We start from the raw sequence: 16,297 nt of genomic DNA, 5'->3' as shown, positions 1-16,297 counted from the left end.
GGATCGAGCCCCGCATCGGGCTCCCTGCTCAGCGGGGTGTCTGCTTCTCCCTCTCCCACTCCCCCTGCTTGTTTCCCTCTCTCAGTGTCTGTCAAATAAATAAATAACATCTTTAAAAAAAAAAAAAAAAAAGACATCTCTTGGAATTCCAGATCCTTGGAGAACTTTCTGGAAGACAGATGGGGTACCATCGTTAGCAGATCTTCCTACAGTCAAATGATTGCATTTCTCAGCGTGTTATGTGGTAGAGGAGCCTGCCTCCAAGTGACGAGTTAATCAGCGTGCATTTAGCCAGCGCAGGACGACCGTCTTTGGAGGGGTTTGAACTCCATTAATTTCCCAGCCTGGCTAATGGGGCAGTGGAGAGCATCTCTCTTGTTCTCTCCTTTAGGTGGTGTTTGCTCATGGGCTTAGTGCTGTGTGTTCCCAGCCCCCGGGAGTGGGAAGTGGATTCATTTGGAAAAGCAACAGCTTAAAGGCCTTTATTTGGTTTTGTCCCCAAATGGAGAACATTTCAGAGGAAGGCTGGCTACCCGCTCCAGGCCGCCCCATCTGCCCACAACTGGCCTTTCTGGAACAGAGTTCTAGCCAGAATCTGGGGTGATACTTGCCTTCTCCCCATTTTTTTTTTTTAATTTTTAAATTTTTTACCTACAGACCTGAAAACCTAACTCCTCATTTGTTTATGGTATTTCTTGCAGGAGCACCTACGTGTTGCTGCTCCCTCGCACCCCGAATACACAGGGGGAAGCTACAGCTTACCTGGGTGAATTCACAACACATGTGTGCCACACCTAAAAAGGGGAGGTGACCCTTGCTGCCACCTCTCCCTTCATCTCTGTCCTGTTCCCAGCCTTTCGTTTTTTCTTCCTTCCAAATGGCTTTGCATTATCTGCCCTTGTGTTCGTCCTTCCCACTCTCCCCTTTCCCATTCAGATGCACAGAATCTCCCTTACTCTGTATCTTCCTTTTTGGAAACCTACTTAGCAGTGGTTTTTAATGATACCCCAAAGGGTCGCAGACACATATGTTGTGACATGAGACAAGAGAAGCAGCAAAGGGAGCCACGACTGGGCCCAAGAAACGTCTCCTGCGGGACTGTGGGTCCGCAGCTCCCCGGTTGTCTTCATGGAGAGACAGACAGACCTCCATGACACGTGTCATTGAAAACAGGCTGTCGGTTAAAAGAAGGCGTAACTGTTCTCTGATACTGAGATGGGGGAGGCGGGGGTTGACATGAAGAGGACACCACTGGCAGGAAGAACACTTTTCCAAACACACTGTTAATCCAGCCTTCTTGATGAAGGATCATTCTCTGAAAACAAAAGGTAAAGCATGACTCCTCCCTAGATAAAATACGAAGTTTTATAGTTCCTTAATAAACACGTTAAGGATTTTCTTTCTTTTCTTTTCCTTTTCTTTCCTTTTTTTTTTCTTTTTCTTTTTCTTTTTCTTCCCTTTCTTTTCTCTCTTTTCTATTTCTTTCTTTCCCCCCTCCCTCCCTCCTTCCGTCCTTCCTTCCTTCCTTCCTTTTTTATTTATATATTTGACAGAGAATACAAGCACAAGCAGGGGGAGCAGCAGAGAGGAGGAGGCGGCAGGCTCCCTGCTGAGCAGGGAGTCTAATATACAGAGCTCCATCCCAGAACCCCAGGATCATGACCTGAGCTGAAGGCAGATGCTTAACCAACTGAGCCACCCAGGCATCCCTCACTTACTATTTCTTTTTAATATTTAATTTATTTGAGAGAGGGAGACCGAGTGTGCCGAGGTGGGGGTGGGTAGGGAAGGGCAGCAGGAGAGGAAGAGAGACTCTTGAGCTGACTCCATGCCGAGAGTGGAGTCGGGCGTGGGGCTCAGTCTCACAGCCCTGAGATCATGACCTGAGCCGGAACCAAGAGTCGACCCTTAACGGCTGAGCCACCCAGGTGCCCCTGTTTTATTCATCACTAATGAGAAAACCAGGCAGGTGTTAAGTTCACTTGGAATAAGGAAATGTTAATACGAATCTTCAAAGAGGGCGGGAAACGGACTTTTCTCCCAGGTGGTGGGAAGTGGAGAGGACAATCCATAGAACCTTCAGCAAGCATTCCTCTGCATATGTAGGGTCAAGAACTCTGTATTGTAGTTTATGATTCACAGATCTGCAAAATAATTTCAAAGGCACGGAAAGCCTAGAGTCAGCTAACCAGAAGGACGTGCTCTGCACGACACGGTTTTCCCTTGGAGGCACTGGTAGTCTTTTTTTTTACTCATTCTAGATTTTTTGACCTTTTCTTCTCAGTCTTCAGGAGGCTCACAGAGCCCAGATCTGTTTAATCAGCACTGCTGGGGAGCACGGTGTGCCACGTTCCTAATGTGTCTTCGGGCCCCTCGTATACTATCCTTGCTGTGGATTTTCTTCGCTTCAGATCAAATCCAACATCTGTCTGGCATTTATTCATTCACCCACTTACCCTTCATTCATCTAACAGCCGCTCAGTTTTGCCACCGTGAAAATAAGGTGCAGCTCAGTTTGCAGCCCCCTTGAGAAGTGAAACGGCAGATGAGTAAAAGTCATGCTGACTCTGTGTGTGTGTGTGTGTGTGTGTGTGTGTACACGTGTGTGTATTTGAAGGAGTGTGTTGGGAGGGTGATGGTCATGAGAAGGGAGCAGGGATTGCTAACCCAAAATGGGGAAGGGATGAGTGTCATAGAAACTTTGTTTAGAAGTAGGAGGATTGGGAAGAATATTCTAGAAGGAAGGAAGTCCCTGGGGGAGGGATGTTGGGGAGTGGCAAGAGACCTCATGACCCATTTGAGGAAATGCAGATGCCTGCCCACAGCTGGGGTGCTGAAGAGTTGGGGGGAGGGGTGAGAAAGGGAGGTGGGGAACATGGGGTACCCTCAGAGAATGGCCCATGGCCTGCCAGGGATTTGGGACATCATATTCCACATGCTGAGGAGCTGTGAAGGTTGCTGGCATTAACGTTTGGGAAGCTGTCTGGGGAGGTACTGGATGGAAGGCTGGGTAGCCTGGAGAAGGGCAGCCAGCCCATTTTCCGATCTTTCTAACCTGATTTTTCGCTTTTCCTCCAAAAAAGGTCTTCAGCCCAGGCTAAATGACCCAGTCACTGTCTTAGGTTCCTAAACTTAGCTATCTTTTCTTCTTGTCTTCTTCACTTCCACCTACCCTTGGGAGTAGCTCAAGGAAGCTTCAGTAAAGGACACATCTTCTGGATGCTTCTTTTCTGCATTTCTCACTTGGAGCCAAGCATAGTGTGTGTCGGTAAACTTCCCATGCATTGGTCAGTTTCTCCAAATACACAGTATGCCCCTGGAGGGCAAGAATCCTCCCCACAAATGATACACACCCTCCATATCACTGATTACTTAATCACACATGATAAGTATCTCACCTATCTCTGGGCATTCAAGTTCAAGACCTTCCTTGTGTCTATAGCCTCCTAGTATAATTGTGTCACTTAATGTCATGGGTGAGATGACCCATAAATGTGTCTCTAGAATTAACTTTGGGGCGTTGGGATGCTGAGATCCTCACCATCTTCGAACCTGACCCAAACGATGCTAATTTATTATTCCAGGAGACTCCCAGTTGTCTTGACATTTTTGTACTGTAGTCCTCAGGGTCATCAAGCATCAAGGCTTGCTGGCTCATTTCCTTCCATTAATTCACGTAGGTGTTCATGGAGCCCATTACTCTCAAGTGCTTCCTATGCCCAAATTTTGCTGTTGGTCTTGTGTTTTCTTTTGAAGATAAAAATCTGGAACATCCACAGCCCAAACAGATACAAACAAAACATGGAGGGCAGTAAGATCCCACCAAACATTTTGTTCTTAAAAATCGTCATTAGGCTTAAAAATAGTTATGGGGTTAGTTTTCCGCTCAGGCTGATGCAGGCTAAAAGGCTAATCTCCCTGGTAATTCCTAGCAGCTCTGTCACTAGCCATTGCGTTATTTGATCTGCTTGGTGCCTATGGTTTGGTTCCCTTGTGGGCCTCGCGGGGTCAGGGGAGAGAACGCTTTGTCTAAAGCACAGAGTTGGGGGAAATTTTAAGACTCACCAGTCAGGCAGGATCCTCTGCCAAAGTTCTCACGGAAGGTAGAAAGTCACAACGGGACAGGCTCAGGGGAACGTAGCTTCATCATCTCTCCTGCCTTTGGACATGAAATGCACAAACAAGGCAGACTCTCATCTCTTCCAGATTTATTGAGGTGTTTGTTTGTTTTTTTGTTTTATTGAGTTTTTATTAAAAAAAAAAAAATGGTTGACCATGACGATGAATGGCTGAGAATTTGGGAAGGTTGGACTTTTTTCTCCTGTCGAAAATGGACTCTGGTGAACTTCCATTGCTTCCTGAGCTGAGATGCCCTGAAAGTGTGGAGGTTGGGGGACTTCCGGGGGCGGGGGCGTCCTTGGAGTTTGCCTTGGCTGTGCTGCCTTGCCACCGATGTCCTTGAGACACCTTTCCGTCAGCCTCAAGCCCTGGGCCAAACCAACCAGGAAGACGTTAAGTGCTGATGACCGAAGAAGTCCAAGATAAGAATCATCACTTTTTTCCTTTGTCAGCAGTTTCTTTAAGTGCATAGACTCCTTGCGATGTTCTCTCTGGGTGGAAAGTACTCCTTCTCTAAAACGGGCTTGAGCTGTTTAAAGCCTGTGATAAGGGAAGTTTATTTGTACTCCTTTCCCTAGTTTAACTTCACTTAAACTTAGGTCTCAGGATTTTTATGGACCTCATTTACTTTATACCGTTTTCAGTTGCTCACCATAAAGCTGGGTTCTGTCTGTTGAGCAGAAGGGAAATGGAGAACGGGATGGAGCCCTTGTCTTGGACTTAAGTCAAGAGTTGACTGGGATATCTCTGGTCCCAAAACCTTACTGGCTTGCTTGCCAGGAGGCAGGAAGGGAACTGAGGACATCGAGTCTTGGCCACGTAGATTTGGTTTCGGCCAGTTGGGTTGTTCCTTTCCATCAGCCTCAGAAGGGGACCCCTGCCCCTAAATTATGGCTGTTTGGTGCTGCTTGTAAACATCATTCCATCTCATGTTAAGAAAAAGAAATAATCCTCCCACGTAGGTTGTGTTCCTACTAAACACTGCCTCGTTTCCCATTATTTTTTGGCTTGGATCATCATCACATTCATTCAGTAAAATCAGCCCAAGAAGGGACACTCTGTTCTCCTTTCTCTCCAGCGTCCTGCCAGAGACTAGGAAGGAAGGTCCGAATATGAGATTCTTCATAGCACAGTGAGGATTAAAGGAGGCCAGGACTTCTTCAGATATGTGTTTGTCTGTCTTACAGAGTCAATTTTTAAAAAAATTCTATTTTTAAGTAATCTCTACACCCAACGTGGGCTTGAGCTTACAACCCTGAGATCAAGAGTCACATGCTCTTACAACTGAGCCGGCCAGGCGCCCCTCGTGTACTTGTTTTTTACATAACCATTTGAGTTTAAGAACGAGTTTGGTGTTTCTTTTTGTTTGGCAGTATTTCCTTAGAAAAATCTAGGGCTGTACACCAGAGGAGATAATACAGAGGAGATAAGCGTGGGGTTCATTTCACCTTACTCTTGGGAAGGGTTTTGGTGCTTTTAAGGGGTTACTCACCTACAAACTACATTTGAAATGTTTTAAAAAGATTTTCGTAAACAAGGCAGGACAAATACTTCCATTTTACAGATGAGGAAGGATAGCTCAGAGATGTCAGGCAACTTGCCGGAGGCCACACAGCCTGACCTTGAATCCTGCTTTTCGTTCTACTCTGCCAGGTGCCAGGCTACTTAACAGGTGCATAGATTTAGGACATGTGTGACTGGCCTCTGAATTACACCCTAGGGCTTGGTCTATACTGGCACCCCTGAGGTGCAATGTATGTGTATCACGAATCATCAAGCTAGCTATAGACCAAGCTAGCTGTAGACGGTCGACTTCACCCCTGCCGACTAGCGTGGAACCATAGCTGGTTGGCTGAAGGCACGTGAGAGGTGGAGAGCTTAAGGGTCATCTTTTAGAATTTTAGAGCCGAAGAACATCCTGTTAAACCAACCCCTTCACTTGCATATATAGGGAAACCAAGCCCAAAGCTTTGAGCGCCTGCCGTCCAAGGCCTTAGGTGCCCTTAGGTGCTTGTCAGGGGCAGGGCGGGGACCAGACCCCAGAGCTTCAGGTGCAGGAGTCCTCTAGGCTTTCACCGATTGCCAGAAAGCCCCCTCCCCTTGTCCTGTGGGTTGTCTCCCAGCTCCCTGGCCGAAGGTAGTGATTTTCCGCCCATCTTGATTGACTGGCACTGCCAATCAGTCAAGATCAGAGGAAGATCACTTGACTGGCAGTGCCGAGGGCTTCAAAGGCTTTTGGGTGGAGTCCTGTTTACAAACTTTTGCTGCCAGTTACCAAGGGCACTGGGAAGGTGGCTTTTCTTGTGTGAGGCAGAGAGCTAGAAGAGGATTTACAGCAACAAGTGTGCGCCTCTGCCCTGGGCTGGTACTGGGTTGCTGGGTTCCTGGGTTCCTGCCCCAGGGAAAGGCAGCCTGTTCCAGTCCCAGAAGCTGGCGCTGATCGGAGACCAAACCCCGGGGTTCCTGGGTTTGGATTCTGGTGTCCCACTGTCCTCCTGGGTCCTCTGCTCCGCCCCACCACGGGGCTGAATTTACTTTCTAAAAAGTCTGCTTCCCAGAATATTCTCTCTCTTTCCAATGGTCAGAAATTTTGTTTGTTTGTTTGTTTTTTCCGGGAAATGGGACCCAGATTACTCTCATTTCACAGGATCGGTCCCAGCACACAGTGAGGTCCAGTAAACTGGAGCAATGCCCCAGAGAGCTCATCACAAAAGGCTATTAGCTTTTAATTGAAACCCTCCCTCCCCCCCCCCACCTCCCCCCACCCCTAGCCCCTTCCAGGAACAGGAACTCCGGCCTTTGTGAAACAGGGTCTATAGCAGAGGATTCTGCCAAAATAAAGGGCATCTTGAGTTGACCCAGAGGAGCGAGATGCTCTTTTTCGCCCTGCCCCCTTACGGCATTCAGGGCCTTTTCATTTTCTGAGCAGTATTGAAATTCTAGGACAATGGAGGCCAAATCCTTGCAGTGGGGGTTGGGGGCGGGGGGTGGAGAAAGGAGAGGGGGGAGGGTTGGAAGAGGAGGGGGTCTGGGGGAGTCCAGCCTTTGTTGGTTTTTTCTTTTCTACCCCTTACCTTTAAAAAAATAATAATAAAAGGAAGGGGAAAAGGCCCAGTAAACTTTATAATGAATGATGACATCACTTCCGGCAGCCCCCACCGGTCCAGCTCCGGAGAGACACTGAGAACAACAGACTATTTACAATTTCATTTTAAATTATTTTTAAACCCTCCCCAAGGGGTTCTTTGATATGCAAACATCTCCCCCAAATGGAGATAATTATTTATGGAGATGCCGCTCTTTGAAGGGGAGCTCCCAGAACGGATGGGCTTTGAGCCTCCCTAGGAAAGGAAGAAGGTTCCAGATAAGGAGGGGCCCCGAGCTGATACACATCTTGCTCCCACCCCTCCTCCTGCCTCCCTTCCCGGCCAGCGGCTTTAAAGAAGAAACTTCCCAGAGTGACAGCCCACGGTTCGAGTTCCTGTTTCTCCAGCATTGTCCACGGTTAGGGTTTCCAGAAGCTCCTTCCTGGTCCCCCGGTACCTGGTCTGACTGTAGGAGAGGAAAGAGGAGGGGTAGGCTGCCGGTCTTGTGTGTCTGACCCTGGAGGCCCCCTGTGATTTATAGGGTCACCAGACACCAGGGAGGTTTTTGGGGTGCTGGATAACACAGACTCCTGTGATTAGGGCCCTGATGACCCTGCGGCCCGCTTTCGTCTTGCCTCTGGGTTTTATCTTGAAAATGCTTTAACACTTCGGCCTGGGGTACTGAGTGCTTCCTGTCCCCTGCCCCCACTCCGTGCTGCCCTTCCTGAACCTTCAAGTTGGCCTCCCTGTGATGGGGAGACTGAGGCACTCAACTCGCAGCGAGCCTCCAGCTTCCCTCTCGCAGGTCTGGCCCCCTCCCTCTGAGCCCAGTCTTAGATTTCATGGCGAAATTGAGGGGAAGGTGCCAAGACTGCCCATGGACCCCCGCCCCCTCCCAGGTGCAGGTGTAGCCCACCATCCTCATTGCCCACCAAAGAGGGACATTTGTTAGAACTGATGAACCCGCCTGGACAGGTCATTGTCTCCTGGTTCCCTCTCCGTGTGTGTATCCCATGGGCTTGGACAAGCAGAGGATGCCCCATAGCCATCATTATGGTATCATGCAGACAATTTTTCCTGCCCTGAAAACCCTCCTTGCTCCCCAACTGTCCGTCTCTTCTTCTCTCCTCTTCCCTGATCTCTGCGGATCCCAGTGTCTCTGCATTCAGCTGTGGATGCTTGTGGGTGTGTCGGGTGGCGCTCTACCTGCTTTTTGCCATTGGAAGGCGATGTCTTTGTTTACTAGACAGATTTGGGACTGCATGTACTACGAATGAGGTAGCTTATTTTTATTTCACTATTTTTGGCATTGGGGTCATAACGCTTTCTAGAAATCTTGATTCTTCCGTTTGGAAAGATGGTTCTGTTTGTTTCGAGTTTGGGTGTTGAATTCTCAGAGGCTGGGCTCGGGGTTCTTTGAGGGGAAGCTAATGTCGGATTTCTCGCCTGTGCCTCCCAGGGACGGTTGGTTGTTGGAAAAGTTTCTCAGAATGAGCAGAGCACAGATGCCTCCTCGGCTTTGCTAACTTTGGGGTTTTTTTTTTTTTTTCTTTTTACTAAGATTTTATTTATTTGACATACGGAGACACAGTGAGAGGGAACACAAGCAGGGGGAGTGGGAGAGGGAAAAGCAGGCTTCCTGCAATGGGGGGCTCAGGCCCAGGACTCTGGGATCATGACCTGAGCTGAAGGCAGATGCTTAACGACTGAGCCACCCAGGGGTCCCTGTGCTAAGTTTCCAGCCCAGAAAGTCAGGGGTATGGCTAGGGGGGACCATGCCAGTTAGGAGCAGAACCAGAACCAGGACTGAGACCTTTATGGAAACTTTTTTTTTTTTAAACTGCAGTATATCTGTAATGTCCAAATAACTGAATCCCTATTGACCATTTTCTGATTTCAATCAGTATTTTCCTCCAACCAGTATCTGAACAAGGATTTGGGCATCCTGTGGCCTTTTGTAAGAGAGCCTGTCCTGTGGATTTTGCTCGCCCCAAGGTCATTGCTGGCAAGGGGCTGCTCAAGGACAGATTTGGGAGTGGTGGCATTGGGAGTGATGGCATTTCCCAGTGCTGGACGGAGCTGGACCCCGAGGGTAATTCTTTATTATATGCAAATTAAAAAGAAATGTTTAAAAAGAAGAAGAAATCTCTGTTGGAGTTCAGAAAACGTGGGGGTATTTCTGCAGCCAAGCAAGGACCTGCTTCCTGGTGGGGGAGGAGAAAGGGGCAGGCCGAATGTTCTCGGCTGTCTCCGGTTCCTGGTTTTCTTGGATCTGAGCTGGAGCGGGGCCCTCCCCAGCACACTGTGGCCTGCAGCTTTGTCTGCTGTCTCAAATGCATTCACTCGCATCTGCTGTGCATAAATGTCTCCGGCATCTGCAGGGCTGTACTGGGGTTACACCCATTTCAATAATCTGCCTTTTTATTGTTGTGTCATTTGCCAGTTCAAGGGGTTTAGTGGCGGGACCAGGGGAGCAGGGGGTGTCAGCTGAGGAGAGAAAGAAACAGGGCAGGCAAATGAGGGCCACATTGGCTGCTGGAGAACATCAGAAAACTAGGGCTTTTTAGGACTTGAGTGGCTCAGGCGAATTTCCTGCTCATTGAGGCCTAGAGGTTTGTTGTTAACTATTGGCTTTTAGCAGGGACACAGGACAGCCAGGCGGGGACCTGGGGACATTCGTCGGTTTGTGAACTCTTGTGTGAAGCACTGTGACCGTGACCACCAGCGCCCAGGGGGGAAGGGGACGCTGCCGGTGGCGGGCTCGCCTCCTCCGCTGTCTGGGGAAGGCACAGGCAGAGACAGTGCTGCGTCCTCCGGGAGCTGGAGATTCTAAATCCTCGAACCTCATTCTGGCAATCACCCTCCTGACCCGCCCCGCTTCTCGGTGAGACAAGCTGGAAAGGCACCAGGGGTCATTTCTGACCATGAACTCATCTTCGCTTTTATGGTTTTTTTTGTTTGTTTGTTTTTTTAGATTTTGTTGTTGTCGTTGTTGTGGTTTTTGTTTGTTTGTGTTTGAGCAGAGAATTCTGGTTCATTTGGAGCTACGGACTTCGGCAAAAGCATCATCAGACCATCCAGTTACCTGTGCTGGTTTTTTTTGTTGTTGTTGTTATTGTTGTTTTTAAGATTTTATTTATTTATTTAACAGGGATCTGGGATACCTGCGCTGTTCTTGACCTGGTCGCCTTCCTGTCTCCTGTTTACGTTGATGCTAACTTTTTTTGCTGCTGCTGATCTGGCCTTGTCTTTCTTCTGGTTCCTTCAGTTTGCCTCCTTTTGTTCCCCTGGCAGCCTGACTTGTGTTTGATAACTGACTGCGTGCATGTGTGCGTGTGTGTTTCTGTGGCACACACGTGTTTCGGGGCAGCAAACATCCTTTCCTTCTCTCTGCATTAAACCAGACTGTATTTTATGTGTTACGACGGCTGTGTTCTCTGCAGCCCTCCCTTACCCTGGCTCCTGGTCTGCTCAGCAGACAGAGTGGGACCTCAAGACTTCACTCTGAGCCTCTGACACAAGTGGGAAGCCTTGGGTTTGCTGGAAAACTTCCGCTGTTCTCAGCAGAGTAAGTGGCAGGTGTGTCTAAGTGATTGCTGCGTTGGGGCCTGATTCCGGGGGTCTGCGATAGAACCCAGGCTTGGAGTTCAGAGCATTCTAGATGAGCCCGCTATGCCTCCAGGAGGAAACCAGCGCCCCAGAATGTGGCACACAGCTCTCTTGTGAATAGCCACCAACAAGATGAAAGCCTCTGCGACCCTTCTAGACCCACCCAGGTCTCAGGTTTTGACATGCCAGCTTTACCCACTTTGGTTTTGGTAAAGAGGGGTCCTTTCTGCTTTCTGTCGTGGGTGAGCCTGTCTGGTCAGGTACTTGGAGGCCTGTGCTAGGGCAGTTCTCACGGTGTAAGCCTATGTCTTCCTCAGATTTGCCTCTCCAGCCCCATGGGCATCACAAGCACCCGATGGTGACTTGTGCTTGAAGAGGTGCCCCTTCCTGCCCACCTGGTGAAGAGGGAAGGAGGGGACCTGGGTCCGGGGCCGCTGGAGGGGAAGAGGTGTTCCCACCATTGCTCATACTCCGGGCCCCATTTCCTGCAGCTAGGTGCTGGAGAGTGTGAACCTAAGAGGTCTATTGTTTTGAAATCCGACTCCTATTTAAACAATTAACGATCGTAGTCCTCTGATTCTAGCACTGAAATACCTATTATTAAGATCCTAATCTACGAAAGAGAGTAAAAAATACAGGTGTCTATTTGTGTATGTTTAAAGAGAGGGCAGGGGTGTGGTTCTAAAGTCCTATTAAGCAGAAACAGGAGGTTGAGGGGAGGCAGCCTGGACGAGAGAAAGGGAAGGCCTGGCGGTGGGGGGGGGGGGGAGGGGCCGTTGACTTTCTGTCCCAACTGTCCCCATCTGCAAGCCTGCGACCTGCTTCTGCATGAGCCACCCTGTCCCCTTCGGCTTGTTTCGTCATTAGTCAATTGGAGATTGCAAGATCTACCTCAGAGGCTCGTTGTGAGGATTAAATCAGATAATGCGCGCAAACGTTTCTCGCCAGCTCCCAAGCGCTGTATAATTATTAGCTGTGACGATCAGTTTGAGAAACTGGCTTTCATAATGAGCGGCTCAATTAAGCTGCATCCTCCCTGCTGGCCGGGGAGTCCAGCCTGGGGCCGCTGGGAGAGGCACGCAGGGCCCATGCGCGCGCGAGGGGTCTTGCCCTTGGCCATGTCCTGATCCTTTCTTCTCAGAAGCACTTGCGCCCAGACAGATTTTGAGTGTTGGGGCAGGACGCGCCACTGGTGAAGGGACCTGGGAAGAGAATGGGGAAGGCTTTGGTCCAGGACCTGGGGGTCAGGGGAGCAGAGCGGCCGAAGGGGGAAAAAGAGGGCTTGGCATGTAAGTTGCCAGAAGGTTCGGTGCCGGGGACTCTCCACAGTTCCCAAGCCGTGTTCCCCACCAAGTGGACCCACAGGGGTGTGCTGGGAAGCTGTTGTCTCTGAGCCAGTTTCCATGAGCAGAAGGGGCTCGGGGGCATTGCGGGAAATGATGGAGAAACCCAGTGTGCATCTCAACCGGCAGCCACTTATTGTAAGCAAGCAAGCACGCCTAGGGGAGAGCAGCCCAGAGCCTTGCTGTGGGCACGTGCTGAGCAGTCTCTGTCATAGCATGAGGCCCCTGGCTCTCATTTGCACAGAGACCTGGGGCCCCTTGAGTCTTTCTGACGCACAGGTGTGCAAATTCCAGACCGTTCTGGGCAGAGGGCTCCCTTGGAGCTGGTACCCAGAATGGCTTAGGTGCCCCACAGGCTGTGGAGCTCAGGAAATCTGCCCAGAGTTCAGGGAACAGGACTAGAGGACAGTGAGACTCTTCCATTTCCTTCTTTACTAGTTTTTTTTTTTTTTTTTTTTTTTTGAAGATTTTATTTATTCATTTTACAGACAGAGATCACAAGTAGGCAGAGAGAGAGGGAAGCAGGCTCGCCACCAAGCAGGAAGCCCAATGCGGGGCTCGATCCCAGGACCCTGGGACCACAACCTGAGCCGAAGGCAGCGGCTTTAACCCACTGAGCCACCCGGGCGCCCCTTCTTTACTAGTTTCCTTCCATGCTTTCTACTCCCAGTGGATCTCACTCCCTCACATCCTTTCCCAGATGCAGTGAACAGAAGATAACTGATAACAGTTTCTTGACACCAGCTAGCTATGGGCGCCGCACCAGTGCTGGCTGGAAAGTCCTCTCAGAACCTTAGAGGGGGTGGACCTCATCATTTCCCCCATGGTTCAGAGGAGCCAGCTGAGGCACGGGCTGGTAAGGCGACCTATCCAGGGTCACACACAATCAGCAGGGACGCCGAGAGTCGAACCGAGCGGCCTGACTTCAAAGCCAGTGCTGGGTCGGACGGACTCTTTGAGGACAGACCCCCGCATATACAGGGGCTGCAGAGAACTTGGGGTTTGGGTTTCTTCTAGTCGTGCTGGTAGCCTTCTGATTCTGAATGTTCAGCTCCTGTAGACTGTGGTGGCAGATGGCTTAACGTGGGTGGGGAGGGGGGGTGGCGGGGAGGTGGGATCTTGGGATTTTATCAGAGTCGCCCAGCTCCTGGGTAAAATGCGAAATCGGTTGAGAGCCAGGAACTCTGTTTAATCCTCGCCCACATTAGCCCGATGAGACTTCACCTAAGTGGTTAACGGGCAAAGTGGGTCAATCCAGCTTTAGCGTAAGCCTGGGATGGCCCTGCTGCTGCCAGGCCTGCTTCCTTAAGGGAAAAACCTCTTCCTCTAACTTGCTGTGAAGGGGGAGCTCCCCCAGCGTGCGGCCCCGTTCTGGCTCCCGCGATAGAACTTTGTATCATCATTTCCATAAACGGGCTCAAGAGAAGAGTTGTGGTCTCTCAGATTAGGGGTGGCCCAAAGCTGGAAGTTTTAGGGTGTCCCACCGAGAGGTAAATATTTGGTCAGACATGATGTGGAAATGGTCTTTTTTAAAAAATTCACGGGCCCATATAGGAAGCAGTCAGAAATCGCTGTCCCAGAGCTAATGGAAGATGGTGCATCCGTGACCGAAACTTCGTCTCCCATGAGTTAACACATCCCCTTGCCTTTTCATGTACACATGGGTGCCCAACTTTGTCATACCAGGTGCTGTAAATGGGCTCGAACACTGTAATGCTGGTAACGATCGTCATCGTAGGGTAGCCAGTGAATGTCAGTTACAGACCGCGTGTCAGGCGTGTTCCGAGCGTACTAAGATCGTTAATTGTTCTCCTCCTCATTAAACTTCCACGAGGGAGGTACCATCCCACTCATCTTTACAGAGGACAAAGAGAAATGCACAGAGAGGTTAAGAAAGGTATTGAAGGTAACACAGCTTCGCTGCAGCAAGGCCAGGATTTGAACCCAGGCGGTCTGATGTCTGAGCCTGCTTCCCTTAGCTTTTAGGGCTGAACGGCTCTGGCTTTATGAATCATGTAGCCACGGAATGAAGTGGGTGGACGCTCTTCCCGTTTCCCGTGGTAGAAGGTTCAAGTTCAGAGAGCAGACGAGGCACGGTGGTCCACCTGCCATTGGTGTTAATGTCTTCACTCAGTTCCGCCACAAAACGGCTTCCTGGCGTGGGGCTCATGGGCCGCATCTCCCATTGGTCCTAACGGTGTTATCCACGTCCTTTGGCTTAAGTGAATGAATGCAGTGATAGAGATCATACAAGTCCTTTTTTTTTGTTTGTTTTTGTTTTTGTTTTTGTTTAAATGGAATCTACAGTATTTCTGGAAGCTTCTAGAGTTGGGTCTTGGGGATTTCCTCTTGGCAGGTTTGTATCGGGTTAGCTTCCGTCTGATTCCACCTGGTTTTGGTGGCCTTTGAGCGTGCTTTTCGTGGTAAAGGCTTTTTGTCAGTGGTCACTGTGTTGACGCTGGTCTGGCGTGGCTGGGTGGGGGAGGGGGGGGACATCTTCCTTCCTGTCCCCAGCGCATGTGGGCCCAGGCTGGGTGAGCTCAGGCTAGCGAGGACCCGTGGGCAGCAGAGTCTCTGGGAGTCCCAGGTGTTGCTGTTGAGGAAGGGCACATAGCCAGAGGCCAAGGACCTTGTGTTCTGACACTGGCCGTTTGGGGGAGTGTAAATGCTGGATAGCCGGGAAAAATAAGGGAGAGGTGGCCCCTGCGGGAGGATTCAGAGCAACTCCTATCCCGCTGTTTCTACCCTGGAGGAAGGTGCCTACCAACTTCACAGAGGTAGTATCTGGCCTCCAAGCTTCGGATGGGATGTTCACATGCCTTTCAGTTCTGAAATTCCTTTTCCATGTTTTCACCTTCCTAGCACTGTTCCCTGTAATTAGAGGGAACCAGGATGAACAGTGTTGCCATGGACACATGTGGCCAAAGAGGTACCTCCTTCTGAGCTGACTTTGCTCTGCTTGCTTTTTCCCCAGGGACCTGATGCCGAGGACCCTGGAGGGCCAGATCACCATGGAGAAGACCCCCAGTTACTTCGTCACCCGCGAAGCGCCCGCGCGCATCTCGGCCATGTCCAAGGACACCAAGCTCATCGTGGTGGTGCGGGACCCGGTGACCCGCGCCATCTCGGACTACACGCAGACGCTGTCCAAGCGGCCCGACATCCCCACCTTCGAGAGCCTGACGTTCAAGAACCGCACGACGGGCCTCATCGACACGTCGTGGAGCGCCATCCAGATCGGCATCTACGCCAAGCACCTGGAGCACTGGCTGCGCCACTTCCCCATCGGCCAGATGCTCTTCGTGAGCGGCGAGCGGCTCATCAGCGACCCGGCCGGCGAGCTGGGCCGCGTGCAGGACTTCCTGGGCCTCAAGAGGATCATCACGGACAAGCACTTCTACTTCAACAAGACCAAGGGCTTCCCCTGCCTCAAGAAGGCCGAGGGCAGCAGCAAGCCCCACTGCCTGGGCAAGACCAAGGGCAGGACCCACCCCGAGATCGACCGCGAGGTGGTGCGCAGGCTGCGCGAGTTCTACCGGCCGTTCAACCTGAAGTTCTACCAGATGACCGGCCAGGACTTCGGCTGGGATTGAGCAGACCCTGGGGCTGTGTGACTTAACCACGTGGTTTATGTATCGAGAGAGATTATATGTATGTAAAATGTACAGAAATCTATTTTATAATAATTTATTTTTAATTCATAAGCAATTAACTCACTAAGCTGCCTAGCCACACTCTTTAGAGAGTTAGCTGCATAATCTGTTAACATTCCAAAGTGTTGAATCTCTTCTTTTCCTCACGATGGATGGTGCTTCCGGGTTTTTTTTTTTTCTCCCCCTCTCCCCACCCATTTTATTTAAAAAGAAGAAAAGCACAACTTGAGATTTTTGTTGTTACGGGTATGCAGCCTTCGATCGCTGTCTGAATTCACTTGCCATCTCTTTGTGTCTTGGGTCTCATGGTCCAGCTTCTGTTCCTCCCTCCCTGCCCGCGTGTACCTCGTAGGAGCCCCCAGCTTCCCCAGCAGCACGGCTCCCTCAAGGTCACGAGTCACGTAGCAGCCTCTTGCCCGTGTGTTGACATTTCCAAGGACGTAGAGGCCAGACCACAGCACTAGGCTTTTCCCCCCAAGTCTGTTCA

At 50.3% G+C, this 16,297-nt stretch overlaps 1 protein-coding gene across 1 annotated transcript in view; it reads left to right on the top strand.

The window, feature by feature from the left end:
• Window positions 1-15,918, top strand: part of LOC111158817 (heparan sulfate glucosamine 3-O-sulfotransferase 3B1) — a 35,778-nt gene extending 19,860 nt beyond the window's left edge. Inside the window, exon 2 of the mRNA XM_022521087.1 lies at window positions 15,132-15,918. Within this exon, the coding sequence (XP_022376795.1) occupies window positions 15,132-15,750 (619 nt within the window). The 3' untranslated portion in view covers window positions 15,751-15,918. The remainder of the gene's footprint in view (window positions 1-15,131) is intronic.
• Window positions 15,919-16,297: the final 379 nt, after the last annotated feature.

This window comes from Enhydra lutris, unplaced genomic scaffold (assembly GCF_002288905.1).
Source record: "Enhydra lutris kenyoni isolate GAN:26980312 unplaced genomic scaffold, ASM228890v2 scaffoldscaffold63, whole genome shotgun sequence".
Classification (NCBI taxonomy): Eukaryota; Metazoa; Chordata; class Mammalia; order Carnivora; family Mustelidae; genus Enhydra; species Enhydra lutris.
The sequence above is the reverse complement of the archived record's forward strand: the minus strand, read 5'-3'. Positions and strand labels throughout refer to the sequence as shown.